The following is a 20553-nucleotide window of genomic DNA, read 5'->3' as shown; positions in this document are numbered from 1 at the left end:
TCATGTCCAATAGAGACCACGCTCTGAGGCGATACGAAACACGATAATTACGTGCCTGTAACATTGGCAACGCATGGGCATTTAAATGGCTAGTAACAGCCGTACTGAATTAGAGGGAGGTGTAATGGGCTTGTTTGTACTAATCAACACTACATTACTTGCTTACAAGCAGCTGTCGAGGCACAACAACAGCAACAATGAGTTGTAGTCCACTCGCTGAGTCCAGTACTTCGATACATAGCACGCACCTGTAACATTGGCAACGCATGGGCGTTTAAACGAGTAGCAACAGCCACGCTGAGGTCCCGCCATGTCGGGAGGTGTAGAGGGCTTGTTTCTAGTAATTAGCCATACATTTCCTGTTTACAAGCAGCTGTCAACTCAAGGTACAATAACGAGTTGTAGTCTAAATAAGTTAGACGTCAAGAACCACTGGGTTCTACGGGATTTAGAAAACCCTCAGGCCCTTAGTAGCGCCCTCGCTGCGCTCAGGCGCTACAGCCCAGGGCCTTCGAGTTTTCTAAATCCCGTAGAACCCTGGTTCTTGACGTCTAACTATTATTTAATGCTGGGTAGTCATTTTATATAGTTGTAATTACCAGTTTAGCTTTTTTTTGTGAGGTAGCTAGCTAATAATGTCTTTGAGGGGTGGATTCACTTTGGGATCCAGACTTCTAAAAGTGAGGGTTCCACTCTTATAATGGTGGACTCTCCAGCGATATTTTACTGTAAAATCATCAACATTTAGGCCATTAGAAATGCAGCTGAAGCCTTAAAAATTGCTGTAATAGCTTTAAAAGACAAAACAGTAATTGTTTTTAGAGGCGCTTATTGCATACGAAGGTAAAAGAGCTGCTTCAAGTGATATTTATACTATGTGGAAAACAAAAAGTGTATAGCATAGCTAGCTAGCTAGACAAAAAAAGTTAACAAACTAGCTATTTAAAAAATTAAAATTTCAAAAGGAAGTAGGGATTGATATAATATACACGCTACAAAAAGTATGGAAACAAGTTTAAAATGTTACAGCTGAAATGAGAAATGATCCAGCAGTAAAAAGTAAGGAAACAAGATTAAACGACTACTTGCTAAAATGAGACACACTTTAATCCCTACTTTTGGCTAATTTGATGGTCTCTCTCATTTCAAGATGCTAGCCAAAAGTAGGCATTAAGGTGTGTCTCATTTTAGCAAGTAGTCGTCTAATCTTGTTTCCTTGCTTTTTACTGCTGGATCATTTTTCATTTCAGCTGTAACATTTTAAACTTGTTTCTGTACTTTTTGTAGCGTGTATATTATATCAACCCCTACTTCCTTTTAAATTTTTGAATTTTTTAAATAGCTAGTATATACTGAGGAGAGTATCCTACTCTCATATTCCCCTGTAGAAGAGCGTATCATGAAGTTATGAAGTAATGACAAGGTGTTGTGGTTTTTGATGTACGGGCAGCCGTAAAAGTGCCACACATGCGATGCTCAGGATAGCCGTATTCGCGAATGGCCCAACAAGAAACACCTACGAAACAGTCTTAACCCATGAAAAGAGTGATTGTAGTTCGGTGAGAAACGCTTAGAGCCAGAGTTAATGTGGTTGCTAGCGACATTGTTAGGCACGCGTTCAATCGATACCATGTTCAACTAATGACATCATTAATCATGAACCACGATAGTGGGTTCATAATAGGGATCGCAGTGGAAGTTTTGAAAATCCTAATAGAGCAGTCACCTAAAACCAGCCTTAGAAAGCAGACTCGAGCACAAAACAACACTCAGATGGCTTATTATCAAACACTGAACTCAAACAAATGGTGGTGTAGCAGTAAAAATAGTGTAGACAAAATTTAGAAACATTCAAAAATTGCAAATTTTACGCGAATTGTTCATATTATTATTCATAATATTATTATTATTATTATTCTTATTACTAGGACCGCATCACATACAACCAAGTACATACACCAATGTTGCAACCTACTCATTGGGCAAGTATAAACAGTGCCATAGGCAGCACTCAGAGCAGTGTGCGTGTACCGGTGGAAATGATGCATATGCATACGTACACAGGCAAGGGAGTTTAACTGGCATCAGAAAAGCACAATACTAAAACACAACCTACACAAAAACCAAGTTAAGTTAGATATATTGAAAGTAACTATATATTGTAGGTGTGACGTGTCTCTGAAGATGACTCAGCAGTGAAGTGAGGCTATGCAGAATAAGGGATATGATGAAGGCACAATTAGCAATTGATCCCAATCAAGCCAATTGGCAAAACAGACTCTGTTGTAACTAGAGGCCACTGGTGATATACCAGTATATCAGCGGTGTGGCATTGGCACAGTGATTACAGTCTATAATATTATGCATACAGCCATGCACAACATACAGGAGATAGTTACACATTGTTGTATATGCAGCACTGCATCGGCTTCTTGAGCTATTACAGAGTAAAAGTTAAGCCAAGTGGAAAATAATTCCAGCCGCTAGCAAGCCAGATGAAGGATGAAGATGTATAATACAATTACCGGTACAAGTATTACATTACTCATTACCTTGTTGATCCAGCTGGTTGTTTATGGACGTATCAGCTGGTATCCCAACTGGTCATCAGCTGGTTGTTCATTGCATGACGCCTGGAGCGCATATCCTGCACACAAAATACACAGTTACAAACATTTAAACATACTTGTAATGTTGTTGTTTACCAGTAAAGTGGCGCCTGGCCTCTCCCAGATGTTTACTAATCTTCTCCTTCGAGCAATCTGTAATTAAACAAGGGCGTGGTGCCGGGCGTTATATAGAATTGCACGTACGGTAAAGTCATCAGCATGAACAGGCGTACTTATTATACGGTTGTGCCTTCATTCACAGGCGAATCTATCCCCGCTTAGTTCATGTCTCTAGGCCTCGTAGTTTTCTCAAACATTATTTATTATTTATTGCATTCATTATTAATGACATAATTTTACCGCATTCCGTATTATTCTTAGTACTTGGTTGTATAATTATTTTGTTTCACTCGTATACAGCCCAAGACTTCCATTTTTTCGCAATAAAAACTACACAGCCTTACTCACTGAGTCCTTCCGCGTATCCATGACCCATTAATTAACCCGTACTCCACAGATCGCTAACCGGCCTCCACCTCGATAAATTTCTAAGCTCTTCTTTGCCATTGCCTGCTGTTCCGTACATGGACGAAGCCATAGAAGAACAAAATTACGGGATCTTGTGTGCTCAGGGATGCGTATTGTTCGACCATAGTCTTTATAACTTTAATAGATGGTAGATTGAAGTTGTGCAGCATTCTTTTACCTTACAAGATCCATAATAGGGTCTCTAGTGAGCTGCCCGTCTTCGCTACGAAAAGCCGTTTAAGCGCGCATCCAGTTTATTCTTCCTAGCCATCACAGTGAGTGCTTTGTTTGTCCATTATAGGTGGAAGGTAAATGGTAGCGCTGATATCATGGCTGCTTTTCACACACAAAAAAGGTTGGGTGGGGTGTTTATTGCATCCCTACCATTTAAAAATATTTTGTGGTCTAACCACATATCATCAACAACCCTCCCATATGGTATCCATGTCATAAACAACTTACAGAGTGTGAAGCCTGACAGTCTTATATGGGAGGATTGTGTGCTACTGTGCTTATGTCACTGTAACTAGCTACTGTGTACATATTCTAGCACACTCTCCGATCAGCTAGTGACATTGACAGTTGCAAACATTTAGCCATGACCACATGCATGCTAACCGGCCAGACTTTGCTGACTATACCTATGGTGTTCCACTTTGTGACACACCGTTGCTAGCAGGCTTTCCAGGGCTAGAGCCCAGTCTAAGTCCTGGAAATTGGAACTCAATATGCCAGTTTAAAGTACTCCTGCATGTATGAGTAATGACTGCCAAATCCCTGGTAATCATGTAAGACTGGCTACGCCACTGGCCACTGGTAGTGATATTGTGATTTGTACATGCAAACACCGGCATAGGAAGACTTTTCGGCCAAGCCTAGCCATCTCCTATTTAGCTTGATTAATACCAACTCACAATGTTGCTGCTGTATTCAGCCCTGTTCATACGTGCATTTATACAAAGGTGTTGTAAAGCATCATCGCTACAATAATAACACTACAGCTACAATGTATAGCTATCTCTTCACTACCTATTCTGCTAGACAACTCTACACCTATAATGTACATGCTTGATGTATGCATCGTTATATCATGTGAAAATTTATGAAAAAAAATTGGACTCTACAGAAATTATAACACTAACAGTTACCATTCTTATAACTTGTATCATAGAGTTTCATTCTTGTCCTTCTGTTAGAATAAACACCTAAGACATCTTGTTCTTCTTCAAGTCTCCTGTGCTGCCATCAACACTGTCTCCTGTATGATAGGTACACAATCAGTAATTCTTCTGAAAGGTAGGAACATATAGCAGTGTGTTTTCAGCGATGGCACCAAGTGTGACGATGATGGCTCAAACACTGAGTATAGACTAGGAATTAATGCCGTATCCTGCCTTATATTTTGTGTGTGTATACAAATGAATCAGGATGAAAATACAGTCTTTATCATAGATTACAAAATTAATATTGCATTAACATATCTAATGAGTTAGCCTTTTAAACTAAAGAATCTCTGTTAGCTTACTACACTAATGTGCCAATTAACTTATAATCCATAAATGGATTTGGAAAAAAGTGCACAAACTAGACATATTTAAAATTAAAAATTTAAAATAAGAAATAGGGATCGCTGAAAAAAGCCACGAAACAAGAAGGGATCGCTGGGGTGGTATTGTAAACCACAAATCCCTATTTTGACTCTCTATAAATGCTCCATTTGAGTATAAAAAGTCAAAATAGGGATTTGTGGTTTACATTACCACCCCAGCGATCCCTTCTTGTTTCGTGGCTTTTTTCAGCAATCCCTATTTCTTATTTTAAATTTTAAATTTTTAATATGTCTTTATACAAGGAAAAACGGGCAAACTCAAAAGAGTTACATCATAACTTCACGATATGCCCTTCTGCAGGGGTATATGAGAGTAGGATACTCTCCTCAGTATATATATATTATGAACTCTTGGTACAATGCATACTTCTTGGATTTACCTGTGTCTTCCTTTGTGTTCCATTTATCTTTGCTGACAGTGCAAGGTGTTGAGTCATGGTAGCGCTGCATGATGGTTTCCCTATATGTCTGTAACAGGAATCATCCAGTTTTCTGTTGTGACTGCAGAGGTCACTCTTAATCATAAAAGTGTTCAGATAGCTTATAAGCAAACTTGTTTTGGGTATGTAGGTGAAGCCCATTGTATGAGCAGTGGTGAACTACTTTAATAGAACATACACTTGTTGCTCTAATAGAATGGTCACTAACTTCTACTGTTTGGATAATTAAGGGTTCAATTAATCTAAGCAAGGTCCTACTGCATTGCCTTTCACAATCTTAGTATGATGATGTGGATGTTCATGCTACGTGAAGATTTTTCCCTCTTTGGTACTATGTTATAAAAATATATTTTGAATTTCACATTTTATAAACATTAAACTGATAATTATGCAGTTGTTCTTAAAAACCATTTGAAACCTAAAAAAATATGTTCGTTTTTATGTTTAAAACTAAATAACATGCATAAATTACACAGAGAAGAGTAGACCTCACTACAAACTCACTTGATATCTTATTAACACATGCTGCATGTGTAAAAATTGAATAACCTATTCTAGAAAATCTAGGCATTATAGAGCGGTTGCATGTGACATCACAGGTGCAGTGTTCAACTGAAACGTTTGGCAAAACGTGTGGCATTTGTACAGCCAGGTGCTGGGAAAATTGCGTGTTTCATTTTCCTGTCATTGTAGAGTGACTAACAGCCAAACTATGTTGGTGTTGATAATCGTCTGTTATCATGTACAGATACTAGAGTAGTGAGAGCATAGCCAGTCTGCTTTGTGGCTACGCGGCGAAAATAGTGTGTATTCACCACATTGGTAAACGTAAATAGGCATCTGGCTTTGTGAGCGTGCTAGCAAAAAGCAGAATTTTTTTCATAATTTCATAAACCAAACCAGCTGCGCTCTTGTCCTTCTAATATATTAATACCTTATAATAGGTGAATGTAACACTGTAGTATCTAAGCTATCCATACTTGTGTTGTGGCAGTAGAATAGAATATGCAATTTTCATGCATTGTGGCAATGGATTCTTGCCACACGTTTTCCTAAACGCGTCTAATGTAATTACTTGTGCAACCGTTCTATTCTTGATTTTGACATAATCTCAAACTTACAAAGTATTTTGTTCACGTATTGACACTAGCATTGTTTTAACAAAATCCAGCCACCATATTTGATTGTACAACAACATCACATGATAGAATAGATCACCAGATGTACAACCATTTCTTAAATCAGACTATCAGAAAGAGTTTTATACAATGTTTTTAAAAGGCATGCATCCGATTTCTCTATTATCTTATATTTGTTTTGGTGTTGTTTCACAAGCAAAGATTATTGCTTGGCCTGTAAATTTTATACAGTTTAAGTCGCCATTCATTGATAAACAAACTGGTGGTAGCTAGTTGTGTGTTAATACTGTTGACGGCTTACTTACTCTCCAGGCACGAAGAACCTAGCAGAAACCTGCCATTTTACTGAATAGCAGACCAACCATGCTAGTGATACCTTTGACACTTTTTCTATTTCTAGTGTCTAGCTTCGTCACTCTTGGATCTTCAAGATCCCACATGTTAGCACAAGTCTAGTTTTGCAGTAGTAGTATGGATGAGTTATTAAAATTTCTATAATTTTTTGAAGCACTTGTTTTGCAATGAAGGAAGGTGCTAATGGTATAAGCCTAAATATATAGACCTTGGTAGCATTGTAAAGAGGAGTTCAAAAGTCTTTGTTACGTCTTAGTGCTCCCAAGGAGACAGAAGATATGAATATTAGTCTGCCTCATGTTGGACAAGTGATTCACTCTCATTTTAACCAGGCACATGCCCCACAACCGGCCTTCATGGTTACTGTAATTGTATTTGAAAAGTACGTGTGTTTCTGTGTAACTCTGTCCACATGGGCAAAAAAAAAGGTTAGTGTTAAAAGCAGCCTGTATATGAGAAATAAAAGCTGTAAAGCATCAGTATTAACCTTCCAGGTAGGTAAGATTTTGCTTTGCGGTGGTTATCCATGGCAGGTTGGTATATGGAAAATGTTATATGTGCCTTTCACAATGAGCTATATGAGTGTAAAACAACCAAACATGGAATTGTAGAATACCAGAAATAATGAAATCTTTACACTTTGCTGAGTCATATTTCCGCTCCACGACAATTCTTGATCCACCTGGCATCAGTAAATTTTGTGATTGCCTACTGTGTTGTTTTGAAGAAAACAGTTATTTGCTCTGATAGGGCTTATCGTGTGATAGCAATAGACGGTCATAAATTAATAATGATGGCAGGTGTGGTAATGAATTATTGTAAACACAAGGCATGCAGCTTGGGTTATAAATATTTTATGTCACAAAATTACTGTAGTGATGATCCCTTTTATTTGGTTACTTAATGCTTCTTATAATAAGATTAATGTGAATTTTGGGTAGCTTCCAAATCAAGACACACGGTAGTGTGTCGTGCGGCCCAAGAAGCCGGCGCGTAACACCCGTGAGTATATTGACAGGAAGAAAGAAAACGCAATTTTTGCACCTCCGTAGCTCTATGCTTCCTTGACGAAACAAGACGATTTTTGCTGTGGACATGCCCTCCAACTTCAGCACTCCACATTCCAAATTTGAGCGAAATCACTTCACGCGTTACCAAGGTATGCGACTTCAAAAATTGGCTTAGTTTCTTCGTTTTTTTTTTCTTATTTTTCTTCCTCTTGTCGCACAGTTACAAAAACTGCTATAAAATGCAAACGCCATATCCGATTGCCTTGAAATTTGGCACACAGAAGGGGGGGTATAACGGCGCATCTCGGTACCAACTTTAGCTGGAATACGATAAACAGGCAAAGAGTTATGAGCAATTATTCATGAAAAATAACACCAATATGTTGTCACGCCTACAGGGTAAACCGCGTATGGGAAGAAGCTGAAAATTGGTGGGTGAATAGGTTAACTATTGAACCTCAAACCTTTTGTGGTTTGAAAGAAATCGAGCTAAAAACCAGGAAGATACAACGAAAAAACCAACAGTGTGTAACAATTACGCAATCGAGATTAGCTAATAAAAAAACGACTGCTTGCCACGCCTACCAGATAAACCGCTTGGGGTAATGCTTTGAAAATCGTTGTACAGATGGAGTAATCATCTTAGAAAGGCTCATCAATGGTGTAGAAGAATCAGACTTAAAGCCATAGAGTTATAACACGAAATCCAACTTGGTGCAGCAAGTGCGAGATCGAGATACTCTAATAGAGCAGTCACCCTGAAGAGAATTCAAGAGATCAGCTAGAAACAAGTAACCTGTATAGAGATCAGCTACAAACAAGTCACCCTGTAGAGAGATCAGCTACAAGCAATTCAGCCGGTAGAGAGATCAGCTAGAAGAAGTTACCTTGTAGGGAGTTCATGCAACTATGGAAAGAGATAATTCAGCTAGAAGAAATCACCTTGTAGAGTTCAGTTACAAATAAATCACCATGTGGAGAGTTCAGCTACAAACAAATCGCCCTGTAGAGAGATCAATAGAAGAAGTTACCTTGCAGAGAGTTCAGCTACAAAGAAACCATCATGTAGAGAGTTCAGCTACAAGCAAATCTCCCTGTAGAGAGATCAGCTAGAAGAAGTTACCTTGTAGAGAGTTCAGCTACAAAAGAAACCATCATGTAGAGAGTTCAGCTGCAAATAAATCACCTGTAGAGAGTTCAGCTACAAACAAATCTCCCTGTAGAGAGATCAGCTAGAAGAAGTTTCCTTGTAGAGAGTTCAGTTACAAAGAAACCACCATGTAGAGAGCTCAGCTACAAACTAGTGGCCTTGTAGAGACATCAGCTAGAAGAAGTTACCTTGTAGAGAGTTCAGCTACAAAGAAACCATTCTGTAAAGAGCTCAGCTGCAAACAAATCACGTGTACAGAATTCAGCTACAAACAAATCACTCTGTAGAAAGATCAATAGAAGAAGTTACCTTGTAGAGAGTTCAGCTACAAAGAAACCACCATGTAGAGAATTCAGCTACAATCTAGTGACCCTGTAAATACATCAGCTAGAAGAAGTTACCTTGTAGAGAGTTCAGCTACAAAGAAACCATTCTGTAAAGAGCTCAGCTGCAAACAAATCACGTGTACAGAATTCAGCTACAAACAAATCACTCTGTAGAAAGATCAGCTAGAAGAAGTTACCTTGTAGAGAGTTCAGTTACAAAGAAACCACCATGTAGAGAATTCAGCTACAAACTAGTGACCCTGTAAATACATCAGCTAGAAGAAGTTACCTTGTAGAGAGTTCAGCTACAAAGAAACCATTCTGTAAAGAGCTCAGCTGCAAACAAATCACCTATACAGAATTCAGCTACAAACAAATCACCCTGTAGAGAGATCAGCTAGAAGAAGTTATCTTGTAGATAGTTCAGCTACAAACAAATCACCCTGTAGAGAGATTAGCTAGAAGAAGTTACCTTGTAGAGAGTTCAGCTACAAAGAAACTATCATTTAGAGAGTTCAGCTTCAAACAAATCACCTGTAGAGAGTTTAGCTACAAACAAATCTCCCTGTAGAGAGATCAGCTAGAAGAAGTTACCTTGTAGAGAGTTCAGCTACAAACAAATCACCCTGTAGAAAGATCAGCTAGAAGAAGTCACCTTGTAGAAAGTTCAGTTACAAAGAAACCATCATGTAGAGAGTTCAGCTACAAACTAGTGACCTTGTAGAGACATCAGCTAAAAAGTTACCTTGTAGAGAGTTCAGCTACAAAGAAACCATTCTTTAAAGAGCTCAGCTGCAAACAAATCACCTGTACAGAATTCAGCTACAAACAAATCACCCTGTAGAGAGATCAGCTAGAAGAAGTTACCTTGTAGATCGTTCAGTTACAAAGAAACCGCCATGGAGATTTCTGTAATCAATATATGTATTATATATATATATATATATAATTTGTACATTTACTGATAAAATATTTAAAGTACATCTACTTCATCTTTTCTTCTCCCTGTGGTAATGAAAAAAAGATAGGTTTAAAAAGTCCCGAAGCCGGCCATAGGGTATACAAATACAAAAAGAAATGAAATCTAATCCAAAACAGCCAAGCTGTAAAAAAAAGTGTGCGGCCCTTAAAAAGGCTATGGTGAAAAAAGATGTGAAATCCAAGGTGGCGGCCAAGAAATGGCTGTGATGGAAGGTTAATGGTGGTAAAAATTTTAATAATGACAATTCAGGTGAATTTTGTGCCAAGACCAAGTGTGCACAAAATTCACCTGAATTATCGTTATTAAAATTTTTACCATTAACCTACCATCACAGCCATTTCTTGGCCGCCACCTTGGATTTCACATCTTTTTTCACCATAGCCTTTTTGAGGGCCGCAAACTTTTTTTTACAGCTTGGCTGTTTTGGATTAGATAATGTTAACAATAATAGCATGTACATTGATACACTAAGTCATTTAGAGTATGTTTCACTACCAAAATTTTGCTGTCGCTTTTTGAGAACAAACTGTAGGATTAGTACTCTTTTGCGGTGGTAATTCTTTTTAACACTTGTGATAATCCTGTTTTCCTTTTAAGGGACTGCGTAGCCTAGGTAAGTCCTGTATGTGGAGGTATTAAACCACACAAAATATGTACGTGTGTAGAAGGCTAGCCATTTCGCTTATACAAACTGTAGTAATTAGCTAGTTACTGATGCATTTATTACAGGTTGGTAGTGACCAGTTCTATCGTCATCTTGAGGATACCAGTAAACTAGCTGATCATTTAGCACCGACAATCACTGAGTTCTCCAAAATCTCCATGGCATTCCAGTACGTGGCTGGAGTCTACCAACTATCAGTTAGGAGAACTGAGGAACTAGAGAAAAAAGTTGAGGAAGTGGAAATAAGAAATAAAAAGCTTGAAACTATAGCTGAAAACGTACTTGTTGAAATGGAAAGAAAGATTAAGGAGCTGGCAAAAAAATATAACAATCAGATTGAAGAACTTAGAAAGAAAGATTTGCAGCGACAGAAAGATATAGATGCATTGAAACTTCTAGCTGTTAATCCAAATGCAGACAACTCACAGCGTAAGGATAATGTTGTTGATGCTGCCAGCCAACTGAGAGTAAGTGATATGATTATGCTGGTTAACCCAAATTAAGCCTGTCAGCAATAATGCAGTTGTCTTACCACATCTATCTTAGTTATTTGATTCCTATTATTTTAATCACCAAGGATCAAGACTCATGGTAGTGAGTCGCACGGCCAGTAGAGCAGAAATGCACGCCACAGATAATTGATGATATCACAGTAGGTTTCCCCCTTAAAGTGATGGGCACTGCCCCCAAATGTTGCTGTTAAAAACCATAGAAACATCATACACAACAAAAATCACTTTAGCAGAATGGCCTTAATGTATCAAACAGTATGGTAGTCCCATATAAGTAGGAATTCCCCCTAAAATGTTGCAAAATTATGCGTTTTGAAAATCATCCTAGAAACATCATACACAATGAAAATCGCCTTTTTGGAATAACTTAACATCAAATACAGCATCAAAAACAAGAAAACACTTACAGGCGGCCAGATATAGAATTTTAAAATAATCGCCCACACTCAAATTTTGTCTGCTTGCCAGCCACCATGGTTGTAAGGCTAGAGGCCAGATGAAGCAGTGTATGGCCATCACTTTATGCCACAATTACAAACACTCACCAGTGGGATGTGCCTTTTGGGGTTCTGATGAGTGCATGCCCTCTATGCCTTGTCTTTCCTTTTATCTTCAATCAGGTTGGTCGTCATTTTACCTTCATACAACGAAACCATAACGAGGCATTAATTTTCCATATTAACACTTTCCTTGAGCAGCATATTTAGATGCCACAAAATTATTTAAGCCTTACACTATACTGTAAAAGATACTGAACACTTGGTAGGTGCCTGTAACTCTTGGTTGAGTAGCAAAAATTGAGCCTGGAGACCACACCTCTTAACAATCTATTTACTGAACACAATGACCATACCCGTTATTGGTTAAGCTGTATTTATAATAGCACAGTGAAATAAGGAATAGTGACCATGCCTCAGTCTTGGTAGGCAAGAGGCTGACTTCTAACCCTAATAGAACAGTCATACATGTATAGTTGTATGCTATATACAGGTAGCAAAAAAGCCAAACAAACTAGTATATTGAAAAACATTAATTAAAAATGAAGTATAGATCAAAGCAATAAAAAGTGAAGCAAAGAGATGAATGATGGTATTATAGCGTAGCTCGGTAGGAAATAGACGAGTATACTAAAAAATTATTAATTTAAAAATGAAGTAGGGATTTAAGCAAAAGAAAATAATGAAAGAAGATGGTATTACAGCACAGCTTGGTGGCACTACTATCCTTTCAGCACAAAATACTTAGCAAATGCTCACATTTACAAATTTCAGTGATTTTTATGATGCAGCTGACTTCATATGAGATTCATAGCAAACTTATGTACATGAATTCACCTTTATACATTCTTTATAGACATTTGCATGGGTGAGATCAAAGGAAAAATGTTCTGTAGATTTCATAAAGTATATTTTAGGGCAAATAGTGCTTTGCTGCCCACAAAGAGTACTTTATTGCACCACAAAGAGTGCTTTATTGCAATAGATTCATTGCAATAAAGCACTCTTTGTGGGCAATAAAGCACAGTTGCCCATGTACTCTAGTACAGGAAATAGCCCACAGTGCTCATGCCAATATGACTAATCACCCAAGTCGGTGAAGGCTGATACCCCTCACAGCGCTGAGTGGTCAATCACCCTAGCCAATACAAGTTCTACCACTGGATTGCTTTTATAGTCATACCTAAATGCTTCAATGATGGGTGGGAGAAGGTAATGTTGCTGTTATGTTTGTTAATGTAAACGGACAAGTCCTGGAGATGTCAAAATACTTCACCATGTGTCACAATAAAATTGATTGTGGGTTACAACCCAAACCTGCCAAAACATGCAACGAACATCTACCGTTCCAAACTATGGTGAATTGTGCGTGAGTTACTTAGCTAAACTAGCTTGTGTGCATTCAGTTAGTGTGCATTCAGGCTGCTAATAGTTCATGCAATGCGTGTTAATTACGAGTCCTAGTGTATGATGAAACTACATGACTAGAAAGTTCCATAAATCATTTAAAGCATTTCCTTACTCATTGCTATATGAAAAATAAAGCACTTGGTGCTGGCCTCAATGCTAATAAAGCACTCAGCTTTGCCTCGTGCTTTATTAGTATCTTGGCCATGCGCCTTGTGCTTTATTTTTTATATAGCACTCGTGGCAGTACTTTAACATATATGTATTGTGCCAAAGTTCAAGGCAATCAAGCTACACATTTGCATTCAATACTATTGAACTCTCTCGGCGTTTGGCCTCTAGCCTTGCGACTATGGTCAGTGAGGCAGGCAGTGAGGCAGTGAGGCAGGCAGTGAGGCAGTGAGACAAAAATTCGAGTTTTGGCAATTTTTTAAAATTCTATATCCGACCACCTATAACTGTTTTGTTATATTTAATTCTGTTTTATCATACAGTACGATAGTAGGGACCACAAAGGAGTAGGCGTGGCCCACAAAATAATATCACCCAAAAATCAGCCTCAATTTTCCCTTACGATGATGAGGCAATATTGGTGAGGTAAAACTAAGCCCAAACAAGCTTTCAGATTGACCTGAAATGCTGTCAACAAGTTGCTACGGAATTTAAAAAAAATTTTATTCAATGGAATTTTTTACTGACCGACTGAGTAACTGACTGACTGACTGATTGACTGACTGACTGACTGATTGACTGACTGACTGACTGACTGATGCCTTTAGACAAGTGTAACTCGATAACGGCTAAGGCTACGGGCTTGATTTTTTCACTGTTCGGCGTCGCTTCAGCCCGACAGGTACCTTTTGGCATACCGCAGTACGTACAATGCATTCTTCATGGACTTACCAGTGTCCTCCTTTGTGTCCCATTCATCTTTGCTGACAGGGAAAGGTGTCGATTTGGCGCGAGCATGTGATGACTTCCCTTGGAAACGGAAATCGTCCATATTTTTCATTGTGGCTATTTTGATATGCAGAGGTGCTTTTCAAACAGTTCCTGATTCGTACTGCCGTGTAATGGATTGAACATAGCCAACAGCGAAGCATAATGGATACTTCACTTTTCAGACAATAATTAATATGATTGGGGCGCGCGGCATGATTTCTTTCTTTTGATGTGCGTAGATTGTGGAGGTGCTTTTCGAACAGTTCTTGATTCGAAATGCTGTGTAACAGGTTGAACATAGCTGACAACGAAGCATAATGGATACTTCACTTTTCACACGATAATTGATATAGCTGGGGTGCACGGTGCCTTTTCAGATGCGGTATGCGTGGGTTCACCAGTCATAATAAAATTATTTGCAAAAAAAGTTAACAAACAAGTAGGGCTGGGACGAATATTGAAATTTACCTTCGAATATTCGCTAATAAAATGTTCGAACATTCGAAGTTTCGGTGTTAGCTTTCAAGTTGTAGGTTTTCTTGTATTTATGCACATCCTTCTTAGGTTTTATCTTTCTAAACCTATTTAACAAGTTTGTAAGCATTTGGAAAGTGCATAGCAGCAGTACTGAATGACGCGATCGATCGATTGCAAATGGGCGTGTCCGCTATACTGCAATCATCCACAGGTAAACACCGAGAAATGGCTAAAAATATGCTTTCCATGCATTATCTATCACTTTATAAGGTGTTTTAAGGCTGCAACTATGGTAGCAAGCTGAACTGCGATAGTTTAAAAGTGGGCGTGGCACACGAAGATCGATCGCGAAGAGACGAACATTCATCACGCAAGAGGAATAACAGCTGCAATAAAGATAACCACGTTTATTTGTAATTCTTTCATAGACTATGAGTGCATTACGAAGCTTCGAAGGATACTTTTATAATTCGAAGTTTACTTAACCTTCGAACCCACGAAGCATTCGAAGCTTCGTCCCAGCCCTACAAACAAGTACACGAAAAAATTTGGAATTTTCAACTAGAGTAAGGACCATACATAGCACATCGATAAAAAGTACTGAAACAAGTTGGAGCAGCCCATGATATTAAATCACTGTAAAACAATAAGAAGTGTTATATCCCTACTGTGCATTTCCGTTATGGTATCTTGAGCACAGTAGGAATATAACACTTCTTATTGTTTTGCAGTGATTTAATATCATGGACTGCTCCAACTTGTTTCAGTACTTTTTATCGATGTGCTATGGTCCCTACTCTAGTTGAAAATTCCAAATTTTTTCGTGTACTTGTACATTATATGGACTAGTACTATTCATAAAGATGATTTTCATCGCATAAAATGTGTTTAAGGTGATTTTTAAAGGCGGAGTTTCAGGAAGCATGTGAAATTTTCTGGGCAATTCCTACTTAAACGGTACTACTGTACCATTTGATTACAACATAGTTATGTGAGAAAATCCCTACTTTGGAATTGAACAGATGGTATTAAATGGCATCCCATAATAGCTGTTGTAATAGTTACATCTCTTGTTTCAGAACTTTTTATTGTTGAAACCCTATTTTATTTAATGCACTAGTTTTACTAGTTATTTATGGCCCCATAAACATCAAAAGATAGGGTAGTACTGCGATGATCACCCTATGCAATTTTCAAGTTATTCCTGTGCAGGGTTTACCCTGTAGCCGTGACAAAAGTTTGATTTTTACATGAATACATATCACAATATTACTATAAATTTAACTTAGCTGAAAGACTTAATTAGTCAGTTAGTGTTTAATTAAGACACACAGTAGTATGTTGTGTATGCAGCCAAGAAAGCCAGTGCACCACACAGTGTAAAGTGACAGGAAGAAAAAAAACACATAAATATCATGCATGCATAACTTTGTTACCCTTTCTCTAAAGCACACCAGGTAGACAGGCCACACAGGAAATTTGATTAAATTTGCACCAGTCATTTGCAAGACACAGCAGTTTTTGCAAAGTATGCAAAAAGAAATCTAACCCCCTTAAGGCATAAGAAAAAAGCAAAGAAGAAAAAAAACAAACCTAGCTATTATTGCAATGTGAAGAGGTGGCCTTTGTAAAGAGATGATCTTTATAGAAGGTGACCATGAAGTGGTCAGTATGTCTTAACCATCTTTGAGATCTAATTATAATGTGGTCTGTGTACAGAGATGGTCTTTAAGAGGTGGCCACTAAACAAGGGTTTTACTCTAGGGTACATTTATATGACGATTTGACCATTTTCGCTTTCCACTTTTTATTTCCGGTTTCCATTTCCACTGTTTCCAATTGCCCTGTGTGCTGCTTTGTTTGGCCTCTAGCCTTCTGACTGTGGTCAGACAGGCAGGCTGAGGCAGCCATACCAAAAAGCGATTTCATAAATTTAATATTCGTCCATCCCTTGTTTTTTTTTTGTTTTTTTTTTGCTGTCAATCTTTCTTTGCTGCATGATTTTAACTTTGCCTGTGACATAAACTTATGGCATTTGATTTGCATGTTCATGGCAAACACAATGGTACAAGATTTTAACTCTGTGTATCATTCCAGTTGTAACTATTTTAATGAGCACTTGTGATTTATTTCCCAATAGTTCTGTACAAAGTGATCTTTATATTTTTAGTTTTTTGAAAACAAAAAAGCTTCAAAAATGTGCTATTATGTATGTCAGATTCAATAGACCATGCAATCACAAATTAGTGTGTATTACAAGGATGGGGATTATGTATTGTTGTTTAGTAAAGTTTACCACTTCCTTTTCTGTTTATAGGACAACTCGAGTCAATTACCCAAAGAAACAGGAACTCAGCTTCATAAAGTTATTGTCAACTCCCAAGCAGTAATCCAGAAGAATGAGGTACTAGAAAATTTGCTAAAAGAAAAAATCTGTGAGGTTGAAAGAGAACTGGTTCAGCTTAAGGAAGGTATACCAGAAAAACTGGCTATGCTTGAAAGAGATATACATTCTAAGAAACTTGCATCAGAGGCAGCATCAGAACACAGTGTTTCAAGTCAGTCTGATTGTATGGAGGCAGCATCTTTACTTCTGCCGCATCAAGACTCTCCTAACATTGAAGTCTACAACAGAAAAGAAGTGACATCCACTAATGCTTCAAGTGCTCCTATTTATTCACAGATTATGGAGCGCATGGATAGCTTTGAACGACAACAACAACAAACTGTAGCTATCATTGGAGCCCAACAAAAACAAATAGAAGAAACCTCAAAAGCCTGTGGCACTGAAATTTATTCACAGATAACGGAGCAAGTAGAAAGCTTTAAACCACCACAGCAGCAAGCTTTTACTATGAAACGGAATGTTGCTTCTGGTGAAGTAGTCCCATATGAGAAACCACCCTCCTCAGAGCTAGTCAAACAAGTTGAAGACAAGGTGTTGGAAGTGGAACGTACACTTAATGTTCTTAGTGTGCATCATTCAGAATTAGAGCTACAATTACAAGCCTCTCTTGCTAGTACCCACAATGGAGCATTTTTGTGGCGTATTCCTGAAGTACGTCGAAGAATCCGAGATGCTAAGATTGGCCGCATCACCAGCATTTATTCCCCACCATTTTACACAGGAAGGAATGGTTACAAAATGTGCATCAGAGCTTACCTTAATGGTGATGATACTGGAGAGAAGACACACCTCTCCATCTTCTTTGTGCTAATGAAGGGTGAGTATGATCCCCTCCTTCAGTGGCCATTTGAGCCTAAAGTCAGTCTAATCCTTGTTGACCAGGATCACAAGAAACATCTTGTCCAAACCTTCAAGCCCAATGCTCAGTCTAGCAGTTTCAAGAGACCAGTTAGTGACATGAATGTTGCCAGTGGTTGTCCTGAATTTGCCGAGCTCTCGATCCTTGATCACCCAAGTTATGTCAAGGAAGATGTGATGTACATCAAAGCCATTGTTGATACCTCTAAGATCTTTCATCCTTAAGTTGTAAGCTATGGATAAAATTGAAAAAACATTTTAAAAATTAAAAAATGAAAATTTTTTTAAAAATTAAAAAAACAACTTTAGAAACTAAATAAAAATAATGCATTTTACGTTTCATGTGTTTTTGTATTATCATATAATGTACATACAATCAGCTGTTGACAAGCATGTTGAGCTGTATGTGCAAGTTATGCACTGAATTTTTGTGTGACTTTATATGTCTGTACACATTGTAGTGTATGTCCACGGGTTTTATAAGACTTACTAATGTAGTGCACAGTATTTTTCATTATTTACATTATGCTATTTGAATGCATTCTTGTATACTTTTCATTTAGTAGTAATAAATTATTTGCTCAATCACCAATACGGTCCATTCTTAAATGGTCAGAAATTTCAGATCCAGGCTCTGAGGCTCTTGCAATTTTACTACAGCCTCACCATTCAATGTAAAGATTTTCACTCCCTCTGCTGTAACTCAGGGTTCCTGGCTTCCTGCCTTCTTGTGGGCTCCTATGGGATAGTAATTCAGTTGTGACCACATACAAAAGGTTCCCCCAAGAGGGCAGCAATGGAATTTACCACCATTGTAACTGTATAATGTATTATATTCAAGTGAGAGTTACTCCAACATGCATGTAACAGCAGTTATAGTAAGTTATCTTGGTGACAATAGTTTTGTACTGCTTCACTTGACACAAACTAACCTAAAATGCATTGCATAATTGCTGAGTGGTTTATGATTAGGCCACTATTGTTGTTATGTTTCACACCAGAAAAGTTAGTCTAATCAATGCAGGTGGGAAGTCAATTATTCATCTATCTATAGCACTGAAATCTGAAAGGGATAATTATTATAACCTCCAGTCCTCCCCTGACATTTGGGTCAGTTTTCAGCCCATCTAGTCTCCATTCATTTATATAAGCATGTTAGTTTATAACTATACAATCTGCATAACTGCATTGTTTACCGGTATTCACAGTGTTCAAATTAAACACTGAGATGATGGAACACTGGTGATAACTTGAATGATGTCATAGATGGCGGTGAGACATAGCAATGCAAGTGGCACAAGTACATAATTAACAAAAAGTGGCCTTAGCGATATAGCTAATAGTCTTTGTTAGCTTAATTTATTTATATCAAGACGCACGATAGTGTGTCGTGCGGCCACAAAAGCCGGCGCGCCACACCGTGAGTATATTTACAGGAAGAAAGTAAACGCGATTTTCACACCTTTGTAGCTCCGTGAGTTCTTATCCGATTGAAACCATATTTGCTACAAACGTTCCGGCTAGGTAGGGGAGTCTACATTCCAAATTTACAGAAAATCACTCCGGCCATTTCCGAGATACGAGCGGCCAAAGTTTGGGTTTTTTTCTTCGTTTTTTTCTTCTACTACTTCTTTTCGCACACTTTGCAAAATTCGCCATAAAACACGAATGCGTGCTCCAATCAGGCTGAAATTTGGCACACGTAAAGGGCTCATTAAGGCAAATCTCAGTACCAAGTTTGGTAGGAATCCGATGAACATTCACGGAGTTATGACTGATTATTTGCGTAAAATTAGGTCGAAGGTCTGTCACGCCCACAGGGTAAACCGCTTGAAGGAATGAGCTGAAAATTGCTATGTAGATGGAGTAACTATCGTAGGAGTACCTTTTTGTGGTTTGCAAAGAATCCAGTTAAAGGCCATCGAGATATGATACAAAACCCAACCTGTGTCAAAATTACGCGATCGATTTTTATGATTAAAAAAACTATTAGTTTTCACGCCTACCAGGCAAACCGCTTAGAGCAGTGAGCTGAAAATCGGTGTGTAGCTGGAATAATTATCATAGAAAGTACTTGCAGTAGTACAGAAGAATCGGATTACAAACCTCTGAGTTATGATTCCAAAGCCAACTACGTGTAGCATATGCGAGATGGAGATACTCTAATAGAACAGTCACCCTAATAGAGCATTCAGCTACCTTTATAATTTACTCCATTATAGAATTATATTACATTGCAAGTTATTCTGTAGGGAGTTTAGCTACAAACAAGTCACCCTGTAGTCAGATCAGCTACCTAATAGAGAGTTCAGCTACAAAGAAACCATCATGTAGAGAGTTCAGCTGCAAACAAATCACCCTGTAGAGAATTCAGCTACAAACAAATTGCCCTGTAGAGAGATCAGCTAGAAGAAGTTACCTTGTAGAGAGTTCAGTTACAAAGAAACCATCATGTAGAGAGTTCAGCTGCAAACAAATTCCCCAGTAGAAAGTTCCACTATGAACAGATCACCCTGTAAAGAGTTCAGTTAGAAACAAGTCATCCTGTAGAGAGATCAGCTAGAAGAAGTCACCTTGTAGAGAGTTCAGCCACAAAGAAACCACCATGTAAGAGAGTTCAGCTGCAAACAAATCACCCGTAA

General features: G+C 38.2%; 1 protein-coding gene across 3 annotated transcripts in view; it reads left to right on the top strand.

Annotated features, from left to right (window-relative positions):
- Positions 1–18497, top strand: part of LOC136266190 (TNF receptor-associated factor 2-like) — a 95196-nt gene extending 76699 nt beyond the window's left edge. For all 3 annotated transcript variants that reach the window (XM_066061189.1, XM_066061188.1, XM_066061187.1), the window contains exons 8-9: positions 10877–11278; positions 16964–18497. In XM_066061189.1, the coding sequence (XP_065917261.1) occupies positions 10877–11278; positions 16964–18136 (1575 nt within the window). In that variant the 3' untranslated portion in view covers positions 18137–18497. The remainder of the gene's footprint in view (positions 1–10876; positions 11279–16963) is intronic.
- Positions 18498–20553: the final 2056 nt, after the last annotated feature.

This window comes from Dysidea avara, chromosome 9 (genome assembly GCF_963678975.1).
Source record: "Dysidea avara chromosome 9, odDysAvar1.4, whole genome shotgun sequence".
Lineage (NCBI taxonomy): Eukaryota > Metazoa > Porifera > Demospongiae > Dictyoceratida > Dysideidae > Dysidea > Dysidea avara.
Note: the sequence above shows the minus strand (reverse complement) of the source record. Positions and strands in the feature narration are given on the sequence as shown.